A 24962-nucleotide genomic window follows, 5' to 3' on the forward strand; every position below is an offset into this window, starting at 1 on the left:
CACCACCAGCTCGATGTCGAGCGGTTTTTGCAGTATTTAACCCCATTTTCGACGACTGTGGTTTGAAATCAGCACTATCATTTCTATTTCATCATCGTTTGCTGACCAGTTAACTAGCTAAACGAGACAAACTCGAGAGATACGGAGACTGCCATGAGGCGACTGGATACGATGCAGAGATTTGCCGGATGCACAAATCGCGCGGTGTTGAATGGAGCGGATGAAGGGCCGAGGGTTTGGCACAGCAAACGAGACCCATCGTGGACCCAATGGAGCCCTAGAAAAGCCGTTTAGCAGACGCGAGAGAGGTCTGCAGGACCAGGATGTCTCTTCTGACTCGCATCTGGTCCAGGAAGACAACGGTGTTGGTACAGAGTAATCGTTATGATCCGAGCGGTTGGAGCAAAACGTCAAGTCTCGCAGGCGTACCTTGCGGCGGGCGAATACGCAGAAAGATACAACGAAAGAACTTTTCAGCCGCGGATCTTATTATCCATCTGGACGGCTGGCGGGTGGCCTTCAACGTCAAGCCAGAGATGGGATACGAGCTTGCCTACAGATGAAGAACAACGCATCATACGGCCTATATCCTGCAAGCCATACCCAGCGCGCCGTCCGAGCTGCTTCTACTCCGTACGCACCAAGGATGAAGGATTCGATCTTCTGCACAGGAATTGAACCATTGTCTACTATCTTCTTAGCGTGGCCTGAGTAGTTCGTTTACGACGATATATGTAGACGGTGATATTAACTAGTCCACCGGCAGGAATCGAGACCAGCTATCACTTATTATTGTCCGTGTACTTGACGCCCTCCAATGCCATAATTCATACTTCCGGGGAATCGGGATAGAGATATTCAGCTGCATTGTCATCACCCGCATCGACGGCTATAGTTGAATGAACAAATCATACATTCTCTCTATGCGATGACACCCTCAATCCTGGCAGTCAAAGACCTTTTCTCTGCCTTTACCGCTTAAGGCTGGTCCCGTTGTGTTTCCTCCCTCTCTTGTCGCTTAGGTGTCTTCACTCTCGGGATATGAAAGAACGAGTTCGGCGTGATACCGCTGCCTTAAGGCCCATCCCGCGGATCAGTTAGCCTGTGCTTTCTTTTCCTATCGAACGTGTCCAATTGGTCTCAAGCACGAGTATCCTATTCCGTCTTGCATATGCCTTCGAGGGAGAGCAAGATGGAATTTTGATAATATCCCTTCCGTACAGTAGCGTCTTGCCACTAGGATGACCTCGGGCTTCCCGGCATTCACCTAATAAAAAAATGCGTCGTCTTTTCGGCATCCTGCATTTGGACGGCCTTGCTGACACCGAGTTCTGATTTCTTATCCTGTACTCCGCTGCAGGCCTGGCGGCATGACCATCCCTGGAGAGGAGACAATGTAACACCGCTGCTGTCCACGAATTGCGTCCTTGGGATCGCCCAGCGTGATCAAGACAAATTGTGACATGTTGATCTTGTAGCTTCCTTGCTGAGAGCTTCTCTGTCAGGGCCAAGTTGTACGGAGGAGATATCGCCAGAATGACCCCGTCCAGCGCTGCACGGCTGCGGCAGGACGTTCCCCGTTGAGATATTTAAATATATCAACTTGATAATATGGTTGGCAGTCTCGTCCTACAGCTTCCGTCAACCAAGATTAACAACACTCTATCTGCGACGCCATCCTAGTAACTCTCCTTTCGTCCTCCAAATAAAGCCGCTCTTCGATGGACAAATTATATCTAACAAACGTACCATCGAGGAAGAAAATAATAGAAAAAAAAAAAGAATAAGAAAAAAGGGCAGGCTTGTCGCGGGATCGAACTTGGGTGGCCATGACTTCCCAATCAGGCTTAGCGTCACTCCTTTCCTCCGCCACCAAAAGGCGCAAAAACAAGGAACCACGTGACTGCGTGACTCAAGCGACTGCACCACAAGGAGCGAAGCGGGCCAGAAGCGGCGAGGCGAGAGACGCTCCGCCGGCCTTGCGCATTCCTGCCGACTCTGACATCAGCGGACGGTAGCTAAGGCCGTTGGTTGATATAGACCGTTTGCATAGGGCGAGATATTGGATCCTGCGATTTACGGCGTATTTAGCAGCCCTGCTGGAAGACCTCGCTCCCCTGTTAACTACCTACGGGTGGGGTCCTCTTTTCGGTGAGTTCAACACAACAGATACTTCTGCTTCTAGCTCTCAGATCTCCTTTCCTTAGCTATCAGAGCATGGACTGATATATCCTCTAGACTGCCGAATCAAACTAAAAGCTCCTACAAAGAAGCAACCAGGCAGCTATATAGTGTTCAACCATTGTCAGTTCCTCATGGTTGGTGTCAAGCCAACTCCCCGTCTCCCTCCGCCAGGGAAAGCCGGGATTCGACGGCCTCCAGTCGAGCGCCTGGCGAGCTTGAAAAGGCCCAATCCTACTCCCATACGACGCCCGCAGTCTATCCACGTCCCTCAGAATCACCAGCAACAGCAACAGCAACAACAAGCGCAAAAGTCGGGTGCGACCGTACCGCCTAAAACATCGAAATGTCCGAATCCAAGCTGTCCGGATCCGAATATTGTAGAGGATGACGGACAGAAAGTTTGTGCCGGGTGCGGTACTGTCATCAGCGAGTCCAATATCGTCTCAGAAGTTACATTTGGTGAAGCTTCGTCGGGAGCTGCTATCGTTCAAGGTACCTTTGTTGGTGCAGACCAGAGTCACGGACGCAGTTTTGGTCCGGGATTTCAACGTGGTGGTGGCATAGAAAGTAGAGAAATCACCGAGCAGAATGGTAAGTTTCATTCTTTTTAGATATATATGCCAATGTCGCGGGATCTAACATGCTATAGGAAATCGGTATATCGCACAGCTCTCACGGGCCTTGAACATCCCAGAGAGTGCCTCGAAAGCCGGGGGGCAAGTGTTCAAGCTTGCGGTAGGGCTGAACTTTATCCAGGGACGTCGAACAAAGACTGTTGCAGCAGTAGCTCTTTATATTGCCTGCCGACGTCAGGATGGAAACACGGTCATGTTAATTGACTTTGCGGATGTACTTATGGTGAGCAAGACTATCCCATCTTCTGTGTTCTTTCAATATCTAACAATGCCGCAGATCAATGTATTCAAACTCGGCAGAGCCTACAAAGCACTTCTTGACGAGCTGAAACTAGGGGGGAACCATTTTATCATGAATCCAATCGACCCGGAGAGCTTGATATACCGATTCTCAAAGCAATTAGAATTTGGCCCTGCCATGATGCAGGTCGCCAGTGAGGCTGTCCGAATCGTTCAGAGAATGAACCGTGACTGGATGATTACTGGTAGACGACCGGCAGGTATATGTGGCGCTGCTCTCATCCTTGCCGCACGAATGAACAACTTCCGCCGTACTGTCCGTGAAGTAGTCTATGTCGTTAAGGTGACAGAGTTGACCATTCATCAGCGACTAAATGAGTTTAAGGCTACAGAAAGCGGTGGTCTGACCGTTGACGAGTTTCGATCCGTGCAGTTAGAAACGTGTCATGACCCACCCTCTTTCTCGCACTCCAAGGACAAGAAGGCAACGGCGCAAGGCAAAAAAAGAAAAGCTGCCGAAGTTGAAGCCGGGGTTGATGCTGAGCAGAGTGAAGCATCTCTTAGTGCAACCCAGAGTAAAGCTCCTCGAGTTGACGCAGATGGATTTGCCATCCCCGAAATTCCCATCGATCCGGCACTACTATCATCCGACAAGCAGCATGAGCCATCCAAAAACGTAGGCACGGTTGGCGAGCCTGGCCTTCAAAGTGACGGGAAACGTACGAGGCCTAAGGGCAGCAGAAATGCACCCTACCCCGAACCTACGGAATCCGAGCTGGCCTCAGAGTCTGCTTTAGAAGACGAGATGACGGCCCTCTTGTCTTCAAGTTCCGATCTTGTCACTAGTACCACGAAACCAGCAACGGAAACCACCAATGCCGAAGTAACGACACAACATACAAGTACCACTAACGGCGATAACGGCACCGACCACCAGAATGCCGAAACAAATACAGCTGCCGATGACTCTACAACACCACCTCAAACTCAACAACCAGTATCTTCAGATATCGAAATTAACCCCTTGGAATTTGAGGATGATCCAGAAGTCCAATTCTGCCTACTTTCTCCCGCTGAGGTTGAAATCAAAGAGCGGATCTGGGTCCATGAAAACAAAGACTACCTTCGTACCCAACAAGCAAAAGCACTCCGAAAAGCCCTTGCTGAAGCTGGCTCAGATCCATCAAGATCAGGCGCCCATCGACCGCGAAAACGCCGGAAGGGTCGTATAGGAGATGTCACATATCTATCGGGAGAATCAAAGAATGCAGACGGCGAGTCTGTGGCTGGATCACGAGCTTCAACTCCAGCAGAAGCAACGAGGCTCATGCTTGAAAGACGCGGATTCAGCAAGAAGATCAACTACCAACTTTTCGAGCAGATGTACGGCGACAATGACGAGGCAGCCAATGAAGAAGGTGGAAACATCATCACAGTCAAGAGGAAAGACAGCGAAAGCGACGGCAGCCGCCGAAGCAGAAGCCGAAGCGTTAGCGTCAGCCGAAGTGTTCGCGGCTCGAGCATCGCCTCTGAAGGAGGAGGCATATTCGGTGGACGGGCGTCAGGTAACAGGTCGAAGTTACTCAAACCGATCCGAACACCCGTGAAATCCACCATGAAGAAACCTGCTGTTCCGGCAGTGGCGCCAGCATCAACCAGCTCAAGTAAACCAGCCATTGAACCTACCTCCAAGGAAACCTTACAGCCATCAGCGACGCCTACAGCTGCGTCTAATAAGGTATCTACCGCGGCGAAGGCGGCTCCGGCTCCGGCTCCGGCACCAGCGAAACAGCAGCCACAGTCTACGGACCCCAACGAGGAGATCCTAGGCTATTTGCCCGATGCTGAAGAGGATGAGCTACCTGCTGGAGCAGAGGATGTCGATGAAGACGACGAAGAGGAAGAGGACGAGGAAGAGGAGGACGATGGTGTCGAGGCTGCGTTTGCTGGGAATTATTACGATGAAGGCAGCGACGGAGGGTATGATGATGATTATTTCTAGCTGGATTAATCGATTCACCGACGGGTACTAGCGCGTTAAAGCCGTTGATCGGCTTCTTGCATGCCCTTAAGTAAGGACTAATACGCTTATAATCCATCCACTTCCTCAGTGGAAGCAATAAATATATAATAACAAGGAGCTAGATGCCGGAATGAAGAGCGTAATGTTTGTTTTGAGTATTTCATTGGTTAACTTGTACAGCTCCTTTGTTGTGAGCTGGCTGGATAGATAACGGCGGGCAGAGAGCCGATGATGGAACTGGACAATAAGACTTGAATAAGATGTACGAAATAAAGAAAATATAGAAACCATGTGAGACGGGCGGGGAAAATATAGAATAAGATAGAATGAATAGATAGAAGACCGAAATGTGCGAAAATATAGAAAGAAAAGAACAGTAAGTGACAAAAGAAACCAGCTTCATCACCTTAAATACGTTCCGCACGCCGATCCGGGTTAGTTGGTGTGGGCTGATCCGCAACATCGTCCGATCGTTAGTCGTTCGAATGGCGTCCATCTCTGTACGGTTGTGGCTGAAGGCGACTAGTCGATTTCCATCTGGATGTCCGTTCCGGTTGAGGCTCCCGCGATTCCCATCATACATCCGTTCATGCCTCCGGCAGCAATCGGAACTCCCTTGTCTTCCACTTGCCGCTCGGGCAACTTTTCAGCTGCCTTTAGTACTACTGAGCCAGCTTCGAAGGCAATGGGAGAAGACTGAAGATTTCGAATAGAGGACTGCCAGTCCCTGCCGACCAGCTGGCCTTCGGTGAGATTGTCGTCGAAAAGATAGAAGTGTCGTTGTGAGGCATTGTCATTCTGCTGTTGGTCTTTTGGAAGGGCAGAGACGAGGTAGACATTCAGGCCACGATGCTTGAGCATAATCTGTGCATCGTGTAGGTGTGTAGAGAAGTGGTTGTTGATGTATTTCTCCCATCCACGAATGGCAGCAACCATATCCTTGTCGTCGTTCGCCATGCGTTGCCAGCTGATACCGAGCAGGCGAGTGGCATCATCAACATGTGGCATTTCAGGCCCCTTGAGGGAAGATCCGGATCCGCAAACATCATTGGTATTAGACTGGAGTTTGTTGGAAATTGACAAGGCGGTTATGTCGTCGTATGCGGAGGCGGTGGCGTCGAGTCGTTGTGTCTTCCGGCTAGGCAGAGAGTTGGTATGGTCATGGTTGACTTTTGTGGTGACGGGAGCGGAGATCCGGCTGCTGACTGCTTTCTCCTCTGCTTTTTCCTCATACCAGGTTCCTGTCTGGCTGGATGCTGAGACTGCCAATCCATTTTTGGGGTTGATGAGGACCATTCCTTCGCCGTAGATGGGCTCTTCTTCAGGAACGGTTGGTGGAGTTGGCACCTTTTGGATAACAGAAAAGCCAGTGTGGTTGTCATTGTTGCCTAGGTCGAATTCGTCTCTTGATCGTTTGCGTGATGGTGCAGCAGTATATGGAGCAGTATTGAAAGATACCTGGCGGCCTGTGAAGGACTTGGGAGGTCCAGACTGGATGCCGTCTGCATGGACAGAAGCATGATGGGGAAAGCGGGAAGCGCCGGAATGGGCAAACGAATGGTTCATCGAGTCGGTAGATGCGAGCTGATTAGCCTGGTGAAGCTGAGATGGCGGAGGTAGAGCGACGGTTGGTCCGTTGAAGTAGTTGTTGAAGAGAGATGGACCCATGGCTGATCTAAATAGAGAAGAGGAGAGGACTGTTAAAAAAGGTGAATGTCGGAAAGAGCAAACTGCTAGACAATGCTAATAAGTAATTCTGTGAGATGATATATGAAAAAAAGGTATGTTGTTTGTCTTTTTCTTTATGGTATCTGCCGGAACAATAGACCCAGTGTGTAGAGGAAGAGAATAGTGCTGGACGCCGAGGAGAGCAGCGACGGTAACAAGAGCAGGTAATATATAGAAAAAGAATACGCCGTGGTATAGGAGGCCACGCAAAAGAGGTAATGAGGTGAGCAGCCGTCGAGACGTTGGAGGCGTGCTGGCTGGTAGTTGTAGTTGGTACGTTGGAAGCTGAGGTTGTAGTTGGAGAGAAAGAAGAAGAGGAAGAAGTTGAAAGTTGGGAGGAGGACGAAGAAGAAGGGAAGGTCGGGCTTAGTCAACGCTAGCCTTGCAAGGACCACCCCGGATATGGAAAGGAGCTACCTCGGTGGTACCTTCCATGCGCGGCATCAGACCCGCAGGAGGCAGGTACCGCCCCTGTTGCCTGGACTAGCCAATAGGAAGCGACGCTCGTGAGCTTATACGATGCCAAGGCCGGAGGTATGGCCAATAAGAGCTGTGACTCTGGCCAGCCAAGGCGTTGCAGCCGGGAAACGCTAGGCCAAAAGGAGAAACACGATAGATCATTGTCTGAGTCAGCATGGTGGATCTTGGGGCAAAGTTACACGCTTAGTCATTTGATTAGTCATGAAGAAACTCTTTCTCTGTTGGTGACAGAAGGAGGTTGTTTGCATTGTTTGTTTCATGTGTTTAGTGCGAGAAGGAAAGAAGAGAAAAGGGAGAGAGAGATAAAGGCAGAAAGAAAACAGCGTCTAGTGTTTGAAGGAGGAAAATTGAGAAAGAAAGGAGAAAAGCAAGAAAGTGGTGAAGACTGTCTGTCGCCTTGTCCGGATGAAAGGAGACATGATTACAAGGCGTTGTTGTAAAGTTGTACAAGTAAGAATGAAAGAAGCAAGAGAGGTAGTTAAGGAGACGAAAAGAAAGAAAAATAATGAGTAGAAAAGGGGCAAAAAACGAAAAGAAAAAAGTTTTATCTCCCTTCTCAGTTTCTAGAAGCCTCAGTTTCCTTCATTCCCTTTTTGTGCATATCATACCATAAATAAAGCAGTGAAAGTAAAGTAAACAGCAAGCGGTGTCCTGTAATGCGGTGAAATTAGTTCGTAAATGGATCTTGAAACAAAGGGAGTCGATGTATCCATCCACTCCTTTCCACTTTTTGGTCCAAAATGCGGAGAGAAGACGAGACTTTACTGTCCGGAGACTTTGCCTGGAAGCATGCCCTTGACGACGCCGGGATCGACGGAGCCTCCGAACTGGAACATGAGGATGATGAGGACGATGACGCCCATTCCGATTAGGATGAGGCGACTTCTGGCCGGGTGAGTGGAGGAGTATTCTGCCCATTGGCGGAGACCCTGGTTGGTGTACTCTCTCATCTTCTCGACGCCCAGCTTGTAGTAGATCAGACCACCGAGGGCAATGGCGTAGCCAAAGAGTTGGAGGGGCGTGACAGGGGTGTTCCACCAGAAAGCAGAGATAGTGACGAGAAGGATATCCTTGAGAACACCACAGAGGGTCAAAACAAGGGAAGAAGTTTTGCCGATCTATATGGGGTACGTTAGCATTAATTAAGTCAGGGGAACATTGAACTTTGTGTCTACAGATACTTACCAGGAAAACGACAGAGACGTTGAGGAGGAAGGCAACCATTGCGTTGGCAAGGAGGGTGATGACACCAGCCTTGTGGATATGGTCCATAGTCAAGTCAGGCACCTCCATGAACAATGCAACCACACCGTTCATGACAGCACAGACGGGCGCAAAGTAGTACAGGGAGACTAAGGGATCCATCTTGTACTCCGCGGCGCTAAGAAGTTGCTGCACCATGACGAGACGTGTAGCTTCGAAGACAATACCCGCAATCTGGAAAATGAATCCGACCATGACGAAATGAATCTCACCAAATGAGGCAATGATAACGCCAATGACGATGAAGGAGACATTCATGAGGACTTTCATGTTCGGTGGGGCGATGCCGAGGGCCCAGGTGACGAGCAGCACGGCAACGGGGGTAGTGGCCTATGAACAACAAAAGTTAACATACTATATTCTTTATAGTTGCTGTTGCTGGTGCAATCGGAGGAACCTACCTTGAGCATTTGAATGAAGGCAACGCTGAGGTAGAGGTACGTCTTGTTTCCGCAGATCAAGCTTAGACTGAAGAAGAAGCCAATTGGCACAATAGCACGAAGGTAGACACGGCCAGTCATCTTCACCTTCTTCCGTCCATCAAGGAGGTTGGTTGTTCGTGCTAGGACCTGGGTCATGAAGGCCGCAAATGCAAGATGCCATGTTGTAAGGATGACGGCTGTAGATAGGGGGTCAGGATAACTATTTCACCAGCGAAGAATCAAGAGACGTACGGAATGCTATAGGTAAATCACAATGTCAGCAGACTGATATAAACCCAGTAAAAAAACCAGAGAAAGAACAGGTGGATAGATGACTTACGGAACTTGTTCTGCTTCTTATCGAGCAGGTCCTTGTTAAACAGAATAACGGCTGAACTCATTGTGATCCAAGCACTGCGCATTCACACCATCAGCAACTCAACCACCACAACACTACCAACGATAGATCCGAAGGCCGCAAGCAAAGCGGAAGTAACTCACATAACGTAGAACGCTGGGTGTAGCGAAGGCTTGGGGGGCTCGCTCTTCGCTGCCGGGTTGACCGTCGGTAGCGTCTGGCTATCATCCTTTCTATCATCGATCTCCATCGCCATGACCGGTCCAGCGGCAGCACTGGGCTGTATCTCGCCGGAGGTCCTGGCCTTCTCTTGCTCGCCCATCTTCTGCACGGCACTGGACAGTGAATGAGCCTGTAAAGCGACGAAGCGATGGAAGTCGAACGGCCGGGACCGTAGCAAGTTGCTCTGACCAAACGCGTTGGACGCCAGGGCAGTAGTAGGTCCGGAGGTTCCTTTGGTTTGCCTGTCACAGAAGGGAGATGGCCAATTAATGAAACGAGACTGTTTTCTGATCCCCTGGGTAGCTGTACTCTTATTAAGGGGGTCGAGGTCAGGGCTTTGTCTTGCTGTCCTATATTATCACGATCGAGCAAAGGAGAAAAAAAAAGGTACGGAGTACGCTGGCGGAGGCTTGGAAAAAGGAATTACTTACTCCGTAACTACTTAGCTTAGTGATGCGCGAAGGGCCACGCAAGACGCTTATTAAGGTGGAAACGACAAGACCGTATATAAATAGAAGGCCACTTTTATCTCGACTTCACACGGGCGAGAGAACATGCATACGAGATGGCGGATGGAAGATATCCCAGTGCCTTAGTTATCCGTTTTAATATTCGATTTCGAGGGCAGCAGGAGGGAGCTCTCCTACTAAAAACTATACACTCAAATTACATTACCTAGACACATTCTTTCGATTAACTATATCCAACTTGCAACCTATTTATTATAAACAAGAGCGAAACCCATTTTGTAAGGATGGCAAACACTTCAATAAGTCAGGTTCCGGATAACACTGTCGTGAAACCCATCGACCAGGATAGCCGGCATCTCATCAATAAAAGCACGCTGGTGTATCAGCTCTGACTGGCCAATGGTGAGGCACTGGTTAACGGTTGCCTGAAACGCGTCTGTACATATGTGTTCCAATCGTCCATACCCCGAGTTTTCACATTGTCCAACGCTTTCCCACATAGTACTTCGAAGAACTGCATACCCAGGCTTCGCTGGCAAGTGTGAAATAGAGTACTGTCTCTCTGCACCGCACATCTCGCACCGGTAGCATGACGGAAGCATTTCCTCTACTAGCTCCTCCTCTTTCAAGTATGACCAAAGATGGCGGCTTCTACAGCGGCAAGCGATGATTGCTTCCTGTCTCGAATTCCGATTGGTATACTTATATTCCACATACGAATTTCTCCTGATGATCAATTCAAAGTTCCCAGCGTTATTGATACCCTTCACACTGATATGTACAGCATGTGTGATATTATTTTCTGCGTCTCGGTTGAAATATGGCTTCTGGGGTAAAATGAGAATCTCGCTGCGTCCATAGCGAGGCCCTAGTCTATAGTGATTGGAAATCTCTTTTATCTGTCTATAATACAGATACCGAAAGCCTGGTGCATATTCTAGTTGATTGGTATTACGGTCACAGGACGTTAGCCCTAAAAGGCCCTCCCGTAACCGGCCATGAAATTTACCACACACATAGCAAAGGACGTGGTCCGGGAAATCCAGCTCCAGGCGCTCGAGGAATCTAGCACGATACAAGGCTGACCTGTCTTCTAGCCTCTGCAAAACTCTTCTCCCGTTGGTGGCCCTATAGGTTGCTCGACAGGTAAGTGCAAAGGCAGCCGCATCGTCAAGGGGCAGGATGGAATTAGCAAGATAGTAGAGAACATCATCGTTAATTTGGTGAATAGGTGGTCTCGATGATTCTTTCTCCTGGAGCTGATCATCAGATGAAAGGTAGACTTCGTCTTTATACTCACTAACCGTATCCCATTCAGGATCACGGTCTGACGGCTCCGGGAGTTGTTCACTTGTATCATTCATGCTCCCCGCTTCTTTGTCTTTTATTCTATGCGCCAAGTGGCCGAAGAATACCAAAATGCGATATAAATGAAATATAATAGTCTTCATTCTGTGTAAGACTAGATTGATGGAATTGACGTACGAAGTTGGGATTGAATGATCATTATTCAATATCAGATATATCTCATTATGCATAAGAATAGCAGGTGGCTGATTCAATATTTATCTGCAGTGAAGTTATCCTGACGTCATTGATTCTATTTAATTACCTGCGTGGTTATGTTTGCCCTTTAATTGCAATGTTTGATGTCTTTTGCCACTATCACCAAATAAGCGCCCGACACCAAGTATTGAACCTCGTATTAGCAGTTGAGCGTGGACTGCTTTGTCTAATATCTAATGATAAACAGGGGTAATATATTCGATATAACTAATGCTATAAGATGAATTTTCGTTTGGTAAATTCCCTACATAAGGCGGCGCACCTTTCCCATATCTCGAAAACACGGGACGGGGAGGTTGTGACAACCCGGAGTGGGAATTGATCATTTGATAGCAATATAACCGCTGTGGTATTATTTGGCTGGTACCCTTTACCCTTACCCATCATGCTAGTAACCATCATCATAGGAATCGTAAGAATCACCGTACGAATCGCCGGATACATCTTCGTTAAGGTAGTCATCATGGCAATAATTATTAAAATCATCATCATAACATCCTGGAACGTCGTTCGAATCAGTGCACGGCTCTAGTGAGGTGTAATGGTCTTCAAAATCTTCGTCGTTGTTAAATTCATGTTGATACTCTAAGAATTCATCGTTGCTAAAAACTCACAAGAATGATCAGTACAGGATCTAAATGATACCATATAAGAGCATTTGCCGGCCCCCCCACCAAATGGGGTTGATGTAAACGTGTTTTGACCTCAATGCTAGGGCAATCTCCCCGTACACGTATGGTTCATTCACGGTATTGAGCATGCTGAACTTGCCTGTCTTGGTCCATGGTAGCCGCCATTCTGGCCCTAGTTGGATGGTTCTCAAATGCCTTGTTGGCCCAGCGATCCGCGTCGCGGTTTTGCTCTCTCGGCACATGTTGAAAATCAACCTCTATGCCCGATTGTTCCAAAGATTTCTTTGCCGAGTTAAGTTCCTGGAAGAGTTCCCTGTTGGCAACCGGTTGACCATGGACTGTCTTATATCCATTCGACTCCCACTTACGGCTCCATTCGTTGACGCCCTTGACCATATACTGAGAGTCGGATTTGATGACTACATGACGAGAGGGGCCTCCGTCCATTTCTCGAGCCTTGCTAAGGCCATGAATGCCGGCCAGTATTTCTGCTTTCTGGTTGGTGGGTCTGTCCAGGTTCAGAGGAATGCTTTCGTTGAACCTTGACCCGTGGTCGACAAAAACACCTGCAGCAGCATCACTGTGTTCTCTCCCGTTGCCTCTGCATGCTCCATCGACAGATATAACGACTGGCTGCGAGTTACCGCGGGGCTGGCCGTGGGGATGTCCTCCTGGTCCGTGGTATGCTGGCTTGTTCAGAGTCATACTGTCGCGCGGGTATACGTGTACGATATGTCTCTTGTCGTCTTGGTAGTGCTTGGAGGTAGAGAAACCGACAAGTTGACAATCTAACAGGATTTTGGGGTTGGAGTTTCAAGTCGAAGTGTCTTCGCGACGTTGAAATAACCTTCAGACAACCATTTCCCAAAAGGGTAGGTGTGGAGATGGGCAATTTGTCATTGCCGCCAAATAAAAACGACCTTGGGATTTGATATCAAAGTATCAAATGATTATACCGAGGTGCCTTTTGTTGCAAGCAGGAAGATATCACGGTCCACCAAATGGTATTTGAGAAAGTCCAGAAACCAAAGGGATAATGCTGTCAATGCACCACACTCACGATGGCAGGATAAAACGCCACCTTTGTTTCAGATGCAAACTGCACGATGAACAACGCAAGAGGTAGTCACTTTTTTGTATCATGAAGCTGTAATAGCACTATTTAAACGGGTAATTAACCTCATTCCTGGGTATAAAATGCTAGTAATGACTGGTTGACTAGATGGTTTTGTTCAGGATAGCAGCAGTTATGAAAAAACTCGTTTGATATCGTTAACTTCGTAGTAATAGATAACTAGTAATAATTAGTTACATAACGCGTAATAGAGCAGGTCTGGAAAAGATAGAGGGCCTCCATGTGTTGATCGCTGTAAATACGGAGCATTGTGCAAAAAACCTCCCGGCTGTGAAACTGAGAAAAGGGGTAAAAATATAAAGTAGTCTGGGTTCAAATAAAGCCATGGTTGTTGTTGTTATCATTGGCTGATCGTCCGCAGGTCACATGCATGTGCGTGGGCTTTGCGCGATGACTCGCAGCTCGAGGAAATTTAACTAGCTAGCGTGCCAGTGCAGCCCGGGCCAATTGGTCTGCTTCGTGGTTGTGTTCCCTGCGGACATGCCAGAAGTAAACATTGACGCGGGAAGACGCAAGATCACGAATGCGCCATGCCAGCTCCTTGAACAGGTAATGATTGGTGACCGGCTGGCCGTCCGCGTTAATGTAACCGTTCGCTTCCCACCTATCAACCCATTGGGTCAAACCATTGACCATGTATGCTGAGTCCGTTTTGATAATCACTTCGGTTAATGATTCTCCATCGACACCATAATCATTGATCTCCCTGGCAGCATCAAGGCCGTAAATGCCTGCCGCCAACTCCGCTTTTTGGTTCGTCGCCCATGACGAGTCGAGCCGCATGGAAGCGTTGTAGTCGGATTTCTTGCCCACATAGACTCCGATAGCAGCTCGGGAGGTTTCCATTCCATTCTCACTGCATGCTCCGTCAACAGCGATAATTATCGATCTTAGATTAGGCTCCAGCTTCGAGTAACGTCGGGAGATTGAAGTCGCATGGGTGGTGAAGACCATGTCTTCTACCGGGAACTCTATCAGAGATGGTTGAACATCCTGTCCGTACATTCTCTGTGGCTCGAACTTCCAGCATGGGATGGGTTTGCGTTCAGCGTCCCGAGTATCGCCTCGACGTGCAGCGGGCATCTTGTCTGATCGGTGCTAACTAAAAGAAACAAGCTTTGTACTCCGTATGCCGGTGTTAGAAGAGCGACAATATATTAACAAAATGAAGTGTCGTAAACAGGTAGTCAAAGCTGAATTGAAGCTGAATCGAATCTGGGTTGAAGCTGGGTTGACGATGTTACTCTCAAGAACTTTCTTGTCGTCGAATCTACAAAAACCTGCTTCCCCAATATGGAAATGCGACCTTATTGTATCACGTGATATAAAATATGACGGGTCTCAAATGATCATTTCTATAAATAAAGAACTGGTAGATGCACGTGGAATTGTACGAAGTACGAGGGATAAAGGATATTAGTGAGAAGAGTAGAAGAGGGGGCAGTAGACGCTGATAGAAGGGTAACACTAAAGATCTTTCCCTATAATGTTAATGCTTCCGCTCGGTATAATTCCCGCAGGAAGAAAGAACCGAAAGGAGGAATATGATCAAAAATGTTGCTTTAGACCAAAGCCGTATATGGGGAAGACCCGGAAAGCGGGCAGTACTGGCGAGCCGGGTGGCAAAACCGTGATTCCATTGAAGATGAGAAAACCGATTGAAGGAATAGATCGATAGCCATTTGGTTACTGGGGGCTTTAAATGATGAATCATTGATCATGCCCTCTGTCTCGAAGGAAAGTTAATTTCTTTTTCCTTTCGTACGTATGTCAAGCAACGTGAAGAATCCTTCGTTCACTGTCATTTGCAATTCCTGCATCCGTTTGTTTTCCATTTGGGCATCCACTCCGTCGCCGCTCTCACTAAGTATTCCAAGTCTGACTTGATAGTCACATTGGAAAGAGGTTCGGAATAGGCCCCTTGAGAGATTGTGGCTTTTACCATACGAAGTGCTCTAATAGCGGCCATGAGCTCCGCCTTCTGGTTCGTAGGCGCCATAATATCAATCGCCTTGCTCATGTTCACTAAGGACTGGGAGCCAAAGTGTATATATGTCTATTCCAGCACGGGTATACGGTTCCCCATTGTTAGAACACGCTCCGTCAACGGCGATGGATGATGATGCAGTCACGATGTGAGACTGGTCTGCCGCAATTACCACAGCACTTTTCGACACCGTACCAAGGCAGCACCCATTAACCTTCGTCAATGCCCAACATGCTAATATCGACGACATTGCTACCAATTTTTCATGGGGTTGATTCGGCCGCATCTTGGAAGCTCCTTCTCATAACTTCCTTGGGTATAGCTACAGAAGGACAAACATCTTGTAGGGTATGAAAAGAAAGTACAAGGACACAAGGGGTTGTGAGATAGCAAGCTCTTATTGGTTGACACTTCAGACAACCCAATAATTACGGGATATGAACGTCATCGAAACGGTAATGAAGAGCGGGTGTTCCTGGTCCAGCTATACATATTCTGAAGACACAAAGCGGGAAGAATGCCTGTACAAACGTAGCAGGAGAAATAACGCTCGAAGAAGTACGCTCCATCATCCCTGGCAAAAAAAAAGGGGCAGAAAGAGGCAAACTAGCAGAGTTGATGACTAATCCAACGTTTTCCTCTATTTCGCTGGTAACTTTGGCTGACATAAGCAAAACTGCGTAATCTCTGCTGACATAATGTGGGCTGGTGCCTCCGCGCGCCTTTTCGAGGCGTCAGGGGAAGTTTTTTTGGATGGACGGTGAGCAGAACTTTGAGCATCTCCTCCTCTTCCTCCTCCTTTTTCTCCTTCTTGTCCTTCTTGTCCTTGTTGTTTCGTCTCTTGTTCTGCTATTCCTTGCTGCTTCGTTGCGCTCTTCTGTGTATTTGTCTCTTTGTCTAGCACCGGTTTCTTCCCTCTAGCGGAGACCGTTGAGCTTCGTTCGCGCCCCCGCTATCGACAGACAGAGCTCCAGTAGCTTACACCGTCAACTCCAGCCATGCCTCCAACAGACGTGTAAGTTGAAATCCCATATCTTTTGGTCCTAGTTCTCTTCAATTGAGATGTTCTGACCGGTATTGTACGCTCTGCAGTAACGTTGACATCCTCGTCATCGGTGCTGGCCCTACTGGTTTAGGCGCCGCAAAGAGATTGAACCAGATCGTGGGTTTGAACATCAAATAACAAAGACCTAGAGTCTTCTTTTTTTGAATATTGCTTCTGATGCTTCTGTTGCCCGTAGAATGGCCCGTCCTGGATGATAGTTGACTCGAACGAGGTTCCTGGTGGTCTGGCTTCGACCGATGTGACCCCTGAGGGCTTCGTACGCCGGCCCTCCTTTCCACACCGACTTGTCAACCACAAGCTAACTTATCCCACGCTTTCAGTTGTATGATGTCGGTGGCCATGTCATCTTCTCCCACTACAAGTACTTCGACGATTGCATTGATGAGGCCCTGCCGAAGCCTGATGACTGGTACACCCACCAGCGTATCTCCTATGTTCGCTGCAAGGAGGCCTGGGTGCCATATCCTTTCCAAAACAACATCTCCATGCTTCCAAAGGAGGAGCAAGTGAAATGTATTGACGGCATGATTGACGCTGCTATGGAGGCCCGCGTAGCAAACACTAAGCCCAAGGACTTTGATGAGTGGATCGTTCGCATGATGGGTGTTGGAATTGCCGATTTGTTCATGAGACCATACAACTTCAAAGTTTGGGCTGTCCCTACCACAAAGGTGAGAAGAAGAGCAAAAAAGAAAAATCCAGGCTGCTGCTATCTTTTGAGCCTAAATAATGATGTTAACTGGCGTTTAGATGCAATGCGCTTGGCTTGGTGAACGTGTAGCCGCGCCAAACCTCAAAGCTGTTACAACCAACGTCATTCTGCAGAAGACTGCTGGGAACTGGGGACCAAATGCAACTTTCCGTTTCCCGGCCCGTGGTGGTACAGGCGGCATCTGGATTGCCGTTGCCGATACTCTTCCCAAGGAGAAGAAGCGCTTCGGCAAGCAGGGGGCCGTTACCAAGGTCGATGCTGCCAACAAGTCCGTCACTATGGCCGATGGATCCGTTATCAGATACCAGAAACTTGTTTCCACCATGGCTGTCGATGCTTTGGCTGAATCCATGGGCGACAAGGAGTTGATTAGCCTCAGCAAGGGACTCTTCTATTCCTCCACCCACGTCATCGGTGTTGGTATCAGAGGCGAACGCCCAGAGAGAATTGGAGACAAGTGCTGGGTAAGTTCTCCTACACCATTATCTTGTGAAATGTGTAAAAAAAAAGGTTCGCAGTACTAACTTTATGCAATAGCTCTACTTCCCCGAGGACAACTGTCCCTTCTACAGAGCCACCATTTTCTCCAACTACTCTCCCTACAACTGCCCTGAAAATTCTACTTCTCTCCCAACCCAGAAGCTTGCTGATGGCTCTAAACCCACCGACTCCTCCTCTAAGCCCGGTCCCTACTGGTCCATCATGCTTGAAGTCTCTGAGTCCTCTCTCAAGCCAGTAGACAACGATAAATTGCTAGCAGAATGTATCCAGGGTCTCGTGAACACCTCCATGCTCAAGCCCACGGATGAAATCGTCTCCACATACCACCGCCGCTTCGACCACGGCTACCCGACCCCAACCCTTGAGAGAGAAGGTGTGCTCACCAAGCTTCTACCCAAGCTCCTGGATCAAGGAATCTACTCTCGTGGCCGTTTCGGAAGCTGGAGATACGAGGTCGGTAACCAGGACCATTCGTTCATGCTTGGCGTCGAGGCTGTGGATAACATTATCAACGGCGCTGTGGAGATGACCCTGAACTATCCTGATTTTGTCAACGGACGCCAGAACAATGAGCGCAGACTTGTTGATGGTGCTCAGGCTTTTGCCCTTCGAGTCAAGAACTAAGCGAGATTAATGGACTAGCTATCTCAGAAGATTAGAGGATTTTCTGAGTGCTTCAACTCTATTCGGAAAGAAAATATAGACGTCGGGGGAAAGGGACATACATACCGATTGTTGCTGTTATTTGTGGTTTTAATGACTTTACATGGTTGAAAGAATGAGAGGAGGAGAACACAAAGGTAGATAATACAAGGAGTCAGTTAATACATAAAGCTAGATGGATACCTGGAAGGTAGTAAGACAATATTGAAAATAGGTAGGCCAATAGAGCCTAAAGGATGAATCAAAGGCACCTGCTCTCCTCGTATCTACTATCTATGAATTCTCTCGCTCTTTAGGCGCGAACATAGCGAACATAGCTTTAACTGGTTTGATTCGATGAAATATACAATCAACCCATGGGTATCAGTCCTGAAAGTAATGTAGAGATTTTGATCTAGATGAAACCTCTACTCCATCCCTGCTTCCAACTGACCTGCAGAAAAATTAAGACTGTTGTAAACTAACCCGTCATGCTCTATGCTCCCCTCTTGTGGCTCTATTAGTTCATCGGCATTCGGTAGCTCCCTTAACCAGTTTTCTATATCCTCCTATAACCCGTGGGACATGTTAGCAATCTCAACCCAAATATACTAGTTATTATGTACTTGATTCTCAGGCGCACCATCTTTTCTACTTGCTCTTGTTCCCGAAACGCATCACGGATGGGATCCCAGAATGAGCGAGTGACAGACTCAATAGGCGGCAGAGGCCAGCTATTTGTTGCTGTATTGAACTGCAGTGGTTTAAGAGTGAGAGTCTTGGGTGATATTGAGTGACTGACATAGCTTGTTGAAGGAGGCCGGCGAGTATCTTTCTGGAAAAACAGGAACAATGGAAAGGAAGACTGGTTGAGCAGCCATGCATAGGTATAAACAGCAAAGGGGAAAGTATGTAGTGTAAGATGACTTACCAGCTGAGAGTTCACTGACTTCACTTCTTGCGCTGCTGGTTCTGCTTCGTCTACAGGCGCAGGTGGGAATAAGGCGAACCCCTGACCTCCAGGAGGCGAGCGAGGAGGAGTATATACGGGCAAGGAGAGAAGAAACTCTGCTTCTTCCTGCGAAACAGGTGTCTGTAGTAACTGAGCGACAAACTCCTCGCCTATGCGGTTGATTTCACTTGGAGATAGAGACGCTGCTCCAGCAGATGTACAGAGAGTCAGTATTTGACTGCCGTTTGCTGGCTTTGGTGAGAGCTTTCGTCCTGCTGAGGACTGAGATGGAGTAAAAGGGAGAGCAGCTGAAGTTGATAGTACCGGTCTGAGCCAGCGCTGGGTATTTTCACAGCTATCTACAGTCTGCAAAGCTGGATGTTGCTGCTGTTGCTGCAGTCTTTCGGTAAGCTGGTTAGTGACTTGGTCTTCTACTGCAGCAGGCAAGGCTGTATTCTCATCGTGGTCGGCCAACAACTGGAGCTCGGAGTCCAACTTGGTCCTAATATACGAAGTTGGGAACTGTCTGTGGACAAAATAAGGATCCATGTTCAAGGCTTGGATGTAGCAAAGGGGACAACTTGATATTTGAGAAGCAATGTTGTAGAAGAGCAAAAAGGGCAGGATAAATAGCAAAGATTTGGAGTCGCCGAAAATAGAGAAGTCATATAGATACCAAAGAGGAAGAGGAGGCGAGGAAGAAGAAGAGGGAGAAGAAGAGGGAGAAGAAAGGAGAAACCAGTAGTGACATCCTTCATCTTGATATCAAAAAGGATCCATCCGGACAGAGTAGAGACAGTGAGTAGAAGATGTAGTTAAGGGGCATAAAGGTAATAAGGAAGACATCGCTTAGTCGTCGGTACCCTGTGATGATATTTTTATTCAGTGAACCTGGGCTTTTCTCCTTCATTATCATTATCTTCTTCTTCTTCTCTTCATGTTATTATCATCTATTTAAACAGCCAAAGTTGAAGCTGCTTGCTTGAACTTTGCCTATATGTCTTGAAGCCTGATATCAAGGCCCTTATATCACAGCTAGACCATGGCTGTTCTTGTTGCTGTCAAGTCCTCAGTGGTAAAGCCATCCTTATCCTCAGATACTGAAGATAGACTAACATGGATGCTATTAGAAAGGTCTATTAGGAGTGTCTCTCTTTCATAGCCATGGTATATGAATGAAGAATGCATAGGATAAGACATCGTATCATAGAGAGTGTATGACAGAGATGTGTCAACATGGCATCCCTTCATAGGCCTCCAGGAGCAAGCTGGCAGCATGCAGAGAAGACATCGATCCTGATACCCTAGGCAGCCTCCTGGTAAGAGAAAGAGAGAGAGACAAAACTATTATTGGTATCTCAAGGCTCGACAGCTGGTCTCGACATGGGTATATCCCCGGGCATCAAACTGAACCCCATCATGACGCGCCGAGCAAACAAAACGCATCATACCCCGGTTTTGATCTCGACCGGCCAGATAACGCAGACGATAGTCAATATGACCGAGCAACTGGCTATCACAGTGATCACCGAGTCTCTGCATCATTGACATGCGGCAGAGGCTGCAGATGCTTCTGACAGACCCTGCTTTCCCGGTTTCCATGCAGCAGAGAAATCGTCATCTGTGGGACTCAGCCACCGGCGGGATGAGCCAGAGAGCCGCTGACTCGCTTGGTTCTTGCTTGCTCGCTGCGCGACTGCTCTCACAGGCGCACTCTGTGTCTTATCTGACGACAGGGCAAGGGGCGCGCCAGTCACAGTAGCCGACTCTCCATCCTGACTCCTGAGACATGCTGGCTTTAAATAGCTCTTTTCCGTCATACGAAGCTGTTGGATGTTCCGGCGATGCAGCGCCTCTTTGATCGCTGACCAGGGAAGCAGCAAGACAAGCCATCGGAGTACATGGCCGCCCGCTCTCGAGAAGCGTCCAATTGCGGAGAGCGAGAGACAGCGTCTGTTGGCCGTTGGCTCCTCCGAGCCTTCTCATGGCCTTCTCTCCGTCTCTCCCTCTACATCATCATCATCGTCGTCGTCGTCGTCGTCGTCTACTTGTCTTCTTCTTGTTCTATTTTCATGTTGAGCTAGCAAGTGATTACCTAAGCCGACTTTTCCAGAACTTCGAGTCTCTTTGACATCAAAAGAAGCAGAAGCAGAAGAAGAGGAAGAAGTGAAAGGAGAAAAAGAAGCAAAGACAGCGACGAAGCAGAAGAAGACGCTCATTTGACCTCGAAATAGAAGAGCCAGAGAAGCAGCGGCAGCATCACGGAGACGCTGGGAGCTGACCCTGCCTGCTCGTTACTCCCTCGACTCGTCCTCTCGCCACCAGTCTTGCTTGCTCGCAGAAAAACCGACATCCACCACGGACCTGCAGCTCGCTCGCTCACGAGAAGCATCGCCCTGGGACGAGAGACCTTGCTTTGCGCGCCCTTAGGCAGCCTTCTCCAGCTCCTCTCCAGCCTCGCGTTCGTTTCGGCTGGGCACATAAAAGGAAACCGACACCTCCTGGGCTGAGGAAGACGGATCGAAAGAACAGCCCGTCCTCGTCCTCCTCCCCCATTCACCTCATCTCGCCCTGCCATGCACTTGTCAACCTCGCCAGTAACCGGCATAGTCTCGATCCTGTGAGACAGCTTGCCTGGTTACCCTGCCTCTGTGCTTGCCTGCTTGCTCACTTGCATACATACATCCATACACAGGCACGCCTGACAGCTGCCAACAACCAGTCCACCTTGCTTTTACTTCTTGTCTCTCGCTCTTGGGCCGTCATCAGGCTTTCCGCGTTACTCCCACGCTCGCTCTCGTTACCTTTATCCCGCGTCGCGCTCCCGTGAAGATGGACGGAGATCTGAGCCTTTCTCAGTCTCTCGGCGGGCTACGCATTGCCAACCCGGACAATGCGTCTACAAATACCTCAGAGGGCCCCTCGACCTCCTCTATGAAACTGTCCTCCATAGGCCATGATGCCCCTGAAGCTCCCGTCGGCCCTGAACAGCCTCAGCCTAGCAATCCATCAGTAGAGACTGGTCCAAGCCCCGCACAGCAAGCATCGGCTTCGAATACAAATCTCCACGATTACTCGGGAAATTCACCGCCGCAGCTCACCGCCAATATACTGCCCAATATGGGTCACCATGCCTCCCGTCAATCGGTCTGCCTCCCGCCCAACCACCAACCATCTTCGCGGGGTGAACCCTACCGCCTTCGAACGGACTCATCTCTCTCTGCCACAGAGTACCCGTCCAGGATCGACTCTCGCGGTGGCTCTGCAGCTCTCCAGGCTGGTGTACTTCCTCGAGACGAAGGTCACACCGATAGATCTTATGCATCAACAAAGCCTTTTCCCCGCGGCGGGGCTCCTTTACCACCTAGACAGAGCTCCCGTAGAGCTCCCAACACGTCCATACCTCCTGTTCCAGGCTCCTACGGTAACGAAAATGCTCCCCTTCATAGCTCGGAGGAATGGCAGGAGCGCGGAGCTGCTGTGGGCGTGCAGCAAGAGATCGATGCAAATGGGAAACCCGTTGCTAGATATGTGAAAAAAGGTGTCAGAGACTTTGTTTTTGGTCGCACGCTCGGTGAGGGGTCTTACAGTCAGGTTGTTGCCGCCACGGACCGCCAGACTCTCAAGGAATATGCGATCAAGATCCTCGATAAACGGCATATCATAAAGGAGAAAAAGGTCAAATACGTAAATATCGAAAAGGATACGCTGAATCGCCTGACCGATCACCCGGGAGTTGTCCGGCTATACTACACCTTTCAGGACGAGCGGTCGTTGTACTTTGTGCTCGATCTTGCTGGGAGTGGTGAGCTGCTCGGTGTTCTCAAACGGATGGGCACCTTCGATGAAGAATGCACTAAGTTTTATGGAGCTCAGATTTTGGATACAATTGGATACATGCACCGGCGTGGAGTCATCCACAGAGATCTCAAGCCAGAGAATGTCCTGCTGGACAACCAGATGCACGTAAAGATCACCGATTTTGGTACAGCAAAGATCCTCAGTATGCCCTCCCCCAAGGATGGAGGGAACGATAATGGAATCCCTTCAATGGATACGCTGGAGGATGACAGGGCGAGGTCTTTCGTTGGTACTGCAGAATATGTCAGTCCAGAGCTTCTGACAAACAAGAGTGCATGCAAAGCCAGTGACCTCTGGGCGTTTGGCTGCATAATATTCCAGCTCCTTGCGGGTAGACCCCCGTTCAAGGCTGCCAATGAATACCTCACCTTTCAAAAGATTGTTGCCCTCGAATACGAGTTTCCAAAGGGCTTCCCATCTACCGCTAGGGACCTGGTAGAGAGACTACTTGTTCATGATCCCAACACTCGACTACAGATCGAGCACATCAAGAACCACGAGTTCTTTAACGGCATTACCTGGGGACGGGAGCTCTGGAAACAAAAACCACCTAGACTAAAGTCATACTCACCACCAACGGAACCCATCAAACTTAATGGACCTGACGAAGACGACAGTTTTCCTCCCAATATCAACATGAAACCTTCTGCGGGCATGCACCCCCCCTCGATAGCCTCACAGAACAGGTCATACCCTCCCATGATTACTGAGCTTCCTCCGCCTTCGCAGCTTGATATTGAATGGTCCCCTGTCCTGACTCAAACTAACGAGCGTATATTAAAACTGGGAAACTTAACGGTATCCACCTCCTCGGCTCCCCGTTCCCAAAATAAGAATGGCAATGGGGATGGCGATACACCAAAAAAGTTATCCCGTTTCTTCGGCGGGTCTACCACGAAGAAGCGCCAACGATTGGTCCTAGTCACCTCCGCAGGCAGGGTAATCATCGTGCCGGCTGGTGGCGAGGATAAACGGTCGAAAATGGACATCACGCTTCTAAGCCCAGACACCCAGTATCGCAGCATAACTGACTCCAAGGGTTATTCATCCTGGGCAATAGATACGGTTAGTAGCCAGAAACCAACCAAAGCAACTACCGTTTGTAAGAAGGCCTTTACTGACTTTGCTTTCTTTGGCTCTTCGCAGCGCGAGAAGCATCATGTCTTTGAAGAGACTAAACCGAGTAGTGACGCGGCTGCCTCAAAACTTGCCACGCAAGAATGGCTGGAAGTACTAGACCGTGCAAAGGAGTTGGCCTCCGTCTACTCCACCCCTAACTCTTACGCGGGCGACGACGGGTTTAGAGACCTGTCGTCCGGCGTATCGAGCCACGCAAACACCTTAAACCATGCTGATGATTCTCCTACCAGTCAATATCCACAATCAAGCGGGAGAAACGCTCTGTCCAAACCGTCGCCAGAGGGGGACTCCAAGTCAAAGAAACGGTTCAGCAGAAGACACTCCAGGAATGGCCTCTCAGCTGTCTTCTGACCTTACTCACCAGTCTCTTCTCGTTCCTTTTTCTGCCTGCATACATTCCTTCAGCTCTGTCTTTTTTTTTCTGTTCATATGTTCATAATTTTCATCTCCCACCTTCGACACTGCATCACACCACACCACGGACACTTGCCAGCAACCTACCTACCTCCCTACTTCCTCAATTGTCCACCTCCATAAACCATAAACCCTCCCGTCATTCTTGACACTTGCATTTTTTTTTTCCCTTTCCTCTTCTCTACACGAGGTCCAGTTCCAATCCATGCGGCCAATTACTTGTGCTTTTAAATAACTTTTCTTTCTCCTTTCGTCTTTCTCGCATACAATAATTGCCACCCAGGCTATGATTGATGACCTTTTGATACCATTTTACTGTTACCAAGCGT

The 24962-nt window shown here is 48.7% G+C and overlaps 10 protein-coding genes across 10 annotated transcripts; 4 read left to right on the forward strand and 6 right to left on the reverse strand.

The window, feature by feature from the left end:
- Positions 1-211: 211 nt before the first annotated feature.
- MGYG_01613 (hypothetical protein) lies at positions 212-678 on the forward strand (the record flags this gene model as incomplete). Its single annotated transcript, XM_003177491.1, has 2 exons — positions 212-308; positions 353-678. The coding sequence occupies 2 exons, from the start codon at positions 212-214 to the stop codon at positions 676-678; spliced, it is 423 nt and encodes a 140-aa protein (XP_003177539.1).
- A 1637-nt stretch (positions 679-2315) lies between these two features.
- On the forward strand, positions 2316-5061 carry MGYG_01614 (transcription factor TFIIIB complex subunit brf1; the record flags this gene model as incomplete). The annotated part of the gene is made up of 3 exons (XM_003177492.1): positions 2316-2775; positions 2834-3042; positions 3097-5061. 3 exons carry the CDS (start codon positions 2316-2318, stop codon positions 5059-5061), a joined length of 2634 nt encoding a protein of 877 aa, XP_003177540.1.
- A 543-nt stretch (positions 5062-5604) lies between these two features.
- MGYG_01615 (hypothetical protein) lies at positions 5605-6750 on the reverse strand (the record flags this gene model as incomplete). The annotated part of the gene is made up of 1 exon (XM_003177493.1): positions 5605-6750. One exon carries the CDS (start codon positions 6748-6750, stop codon positions 5605-5607), a length of 1146 nt encoding a protein of 381 aa, XP_003177541.1.
- Positions 6751-8051: 1301 nt separating this feature from the next.
- Positions 8052-9655, reverse strand: MGYG_01616 (DUF250 domain membrane protein; the record flags this gene model as incomplete). Its single annotated transcript, XM_003177494.1, has 5 exons — positions 8052-8408; positions 8476-8883; positions 8955-9172; positions 9316-9389; positions 9477-9655. The coding sequence occupies 5 exons, from the start codon at positions 9653-9655 to the stop codon at positions 8052-8054; spliced, it is 1236 nt and encodes a 411-aa protein (XP_003177542.1).
- A 666-nt stretch (positions 9656-10321) lies between these two features.
- On the reverse strand, positions 10322-11389 carry MGYG_01617 (hypothetical protein; the record flags this gene model as incomplete). The annotated part of the gene is made up of 1 exon (XM_003177495.1): positions 10322-11389. The coding sequence occupies one exon, from the start codon at positions 11387-11389 to the stop codon at positions 10322-10324; it is 1068 nt and encodes a 355-aa protein (XP_003177543.1).
- Positions 11390-12331: 942 nt separating this feature from the next.
- On the reverse strand, positions 12332-12928 carry MGYG_08939 (hypothetical protein; the record flags this gene model as incomplete). Its single annotated transcript, XM_003177496.1, has 1 exon — positions 12332-12928. One exon carries the CDS (start codon positions 12926-12928, stop codon positions 12332-12334), a length of 597 nt encoding a protein of 198 aa, XP_003177544.1.
- An 850-nt stretch (positions 12929-13778) lies between these two features.
- On the reverse strand, positions 13779-14441 carry MGYG_08940 (hypothetical protein; the record flags this gene model as incomplete). The annotated part of the gene is made up of 1 exon (XM_003177497.1): positions 13779-14441. The coding sequence occupies one exon, from the start codon at positions 14439-14441 to the stop codon at positions 13779-13781; it is 663 nt and encodes a 220-aa protein (XP_003177545.1).
- A 1902-nt stretch (positions 14442-16343) lies between these two features.
- Positions 16344-18248, forward strand: MGYG_01618 (UDP-galactopyranose mutase; the record flags this gene model as incomplete). The annotated part of the gene is made up of 6 exons (XM_003177498.1): positions 16344-16360; positions 16438-16507; positions 16587-16667; positions 16732-17082; positions 17162-17587; positions 17661-18248. The coding sequence occupies 6 exons, from the start codon at positions 16344-16346 to the stop codon at positions 18246-18248; spliced, it is 1533 nt and encodes a 510-aa protein (XP_003177546.1).
- A 446-nt stretch (positions 18249-18694) lies between these two features.
- On the reverse strand, positions 18695-19767 carry MGYG_01619 (hypothetical protein; the record flags this gene model as incomplete). The annotated part of the gene is made up of 2 exons (XM_003177499.1): positions 18695-18835; positions 18910-19767. 2 exons carry the CDS (start codon positions 19765-19767, stop codon positions 18695-18697), a joined length of 999 nt encoding a protein of 332 aa, XP_003177547.1.
- A 2283-nt stretch (positions 19768-22050) lies between these two features.
- Positions 22051-24570, forward strand: MGYG_01620 (AGC/PDK1 protein kinase; the record flags this gene model as incomplete). Its single annotated transcript, XM_003177500.1, has 2 exons — positions 22051-24144; positions 24226-24570. 2 exons carry the CDS (start codon positions 22051-22053, stop codon positions 24568-24570), a joined length of 2439 nt encoding a protein of 812 aa, XP_003177548.1.
- Positions 24571-24962: the final 392 nt, after the last annotated feature.

This window comes from Nannizzia gypsea, genomic scaffold (assembly GCF_000150975.2).
Source record: "Nannizzia gypsea CBS 118893 supercont1.1 genomic scaffold, whole genome shotgun sequence".
Taxonomy (NCBI): domain Eukaryota; kingdom Fungi; phylum Ascomycota; class Eurotiomycetes; order Onygenales; family Arthrodermataceae; genus Nannizzia; species Nannizzia gypsea.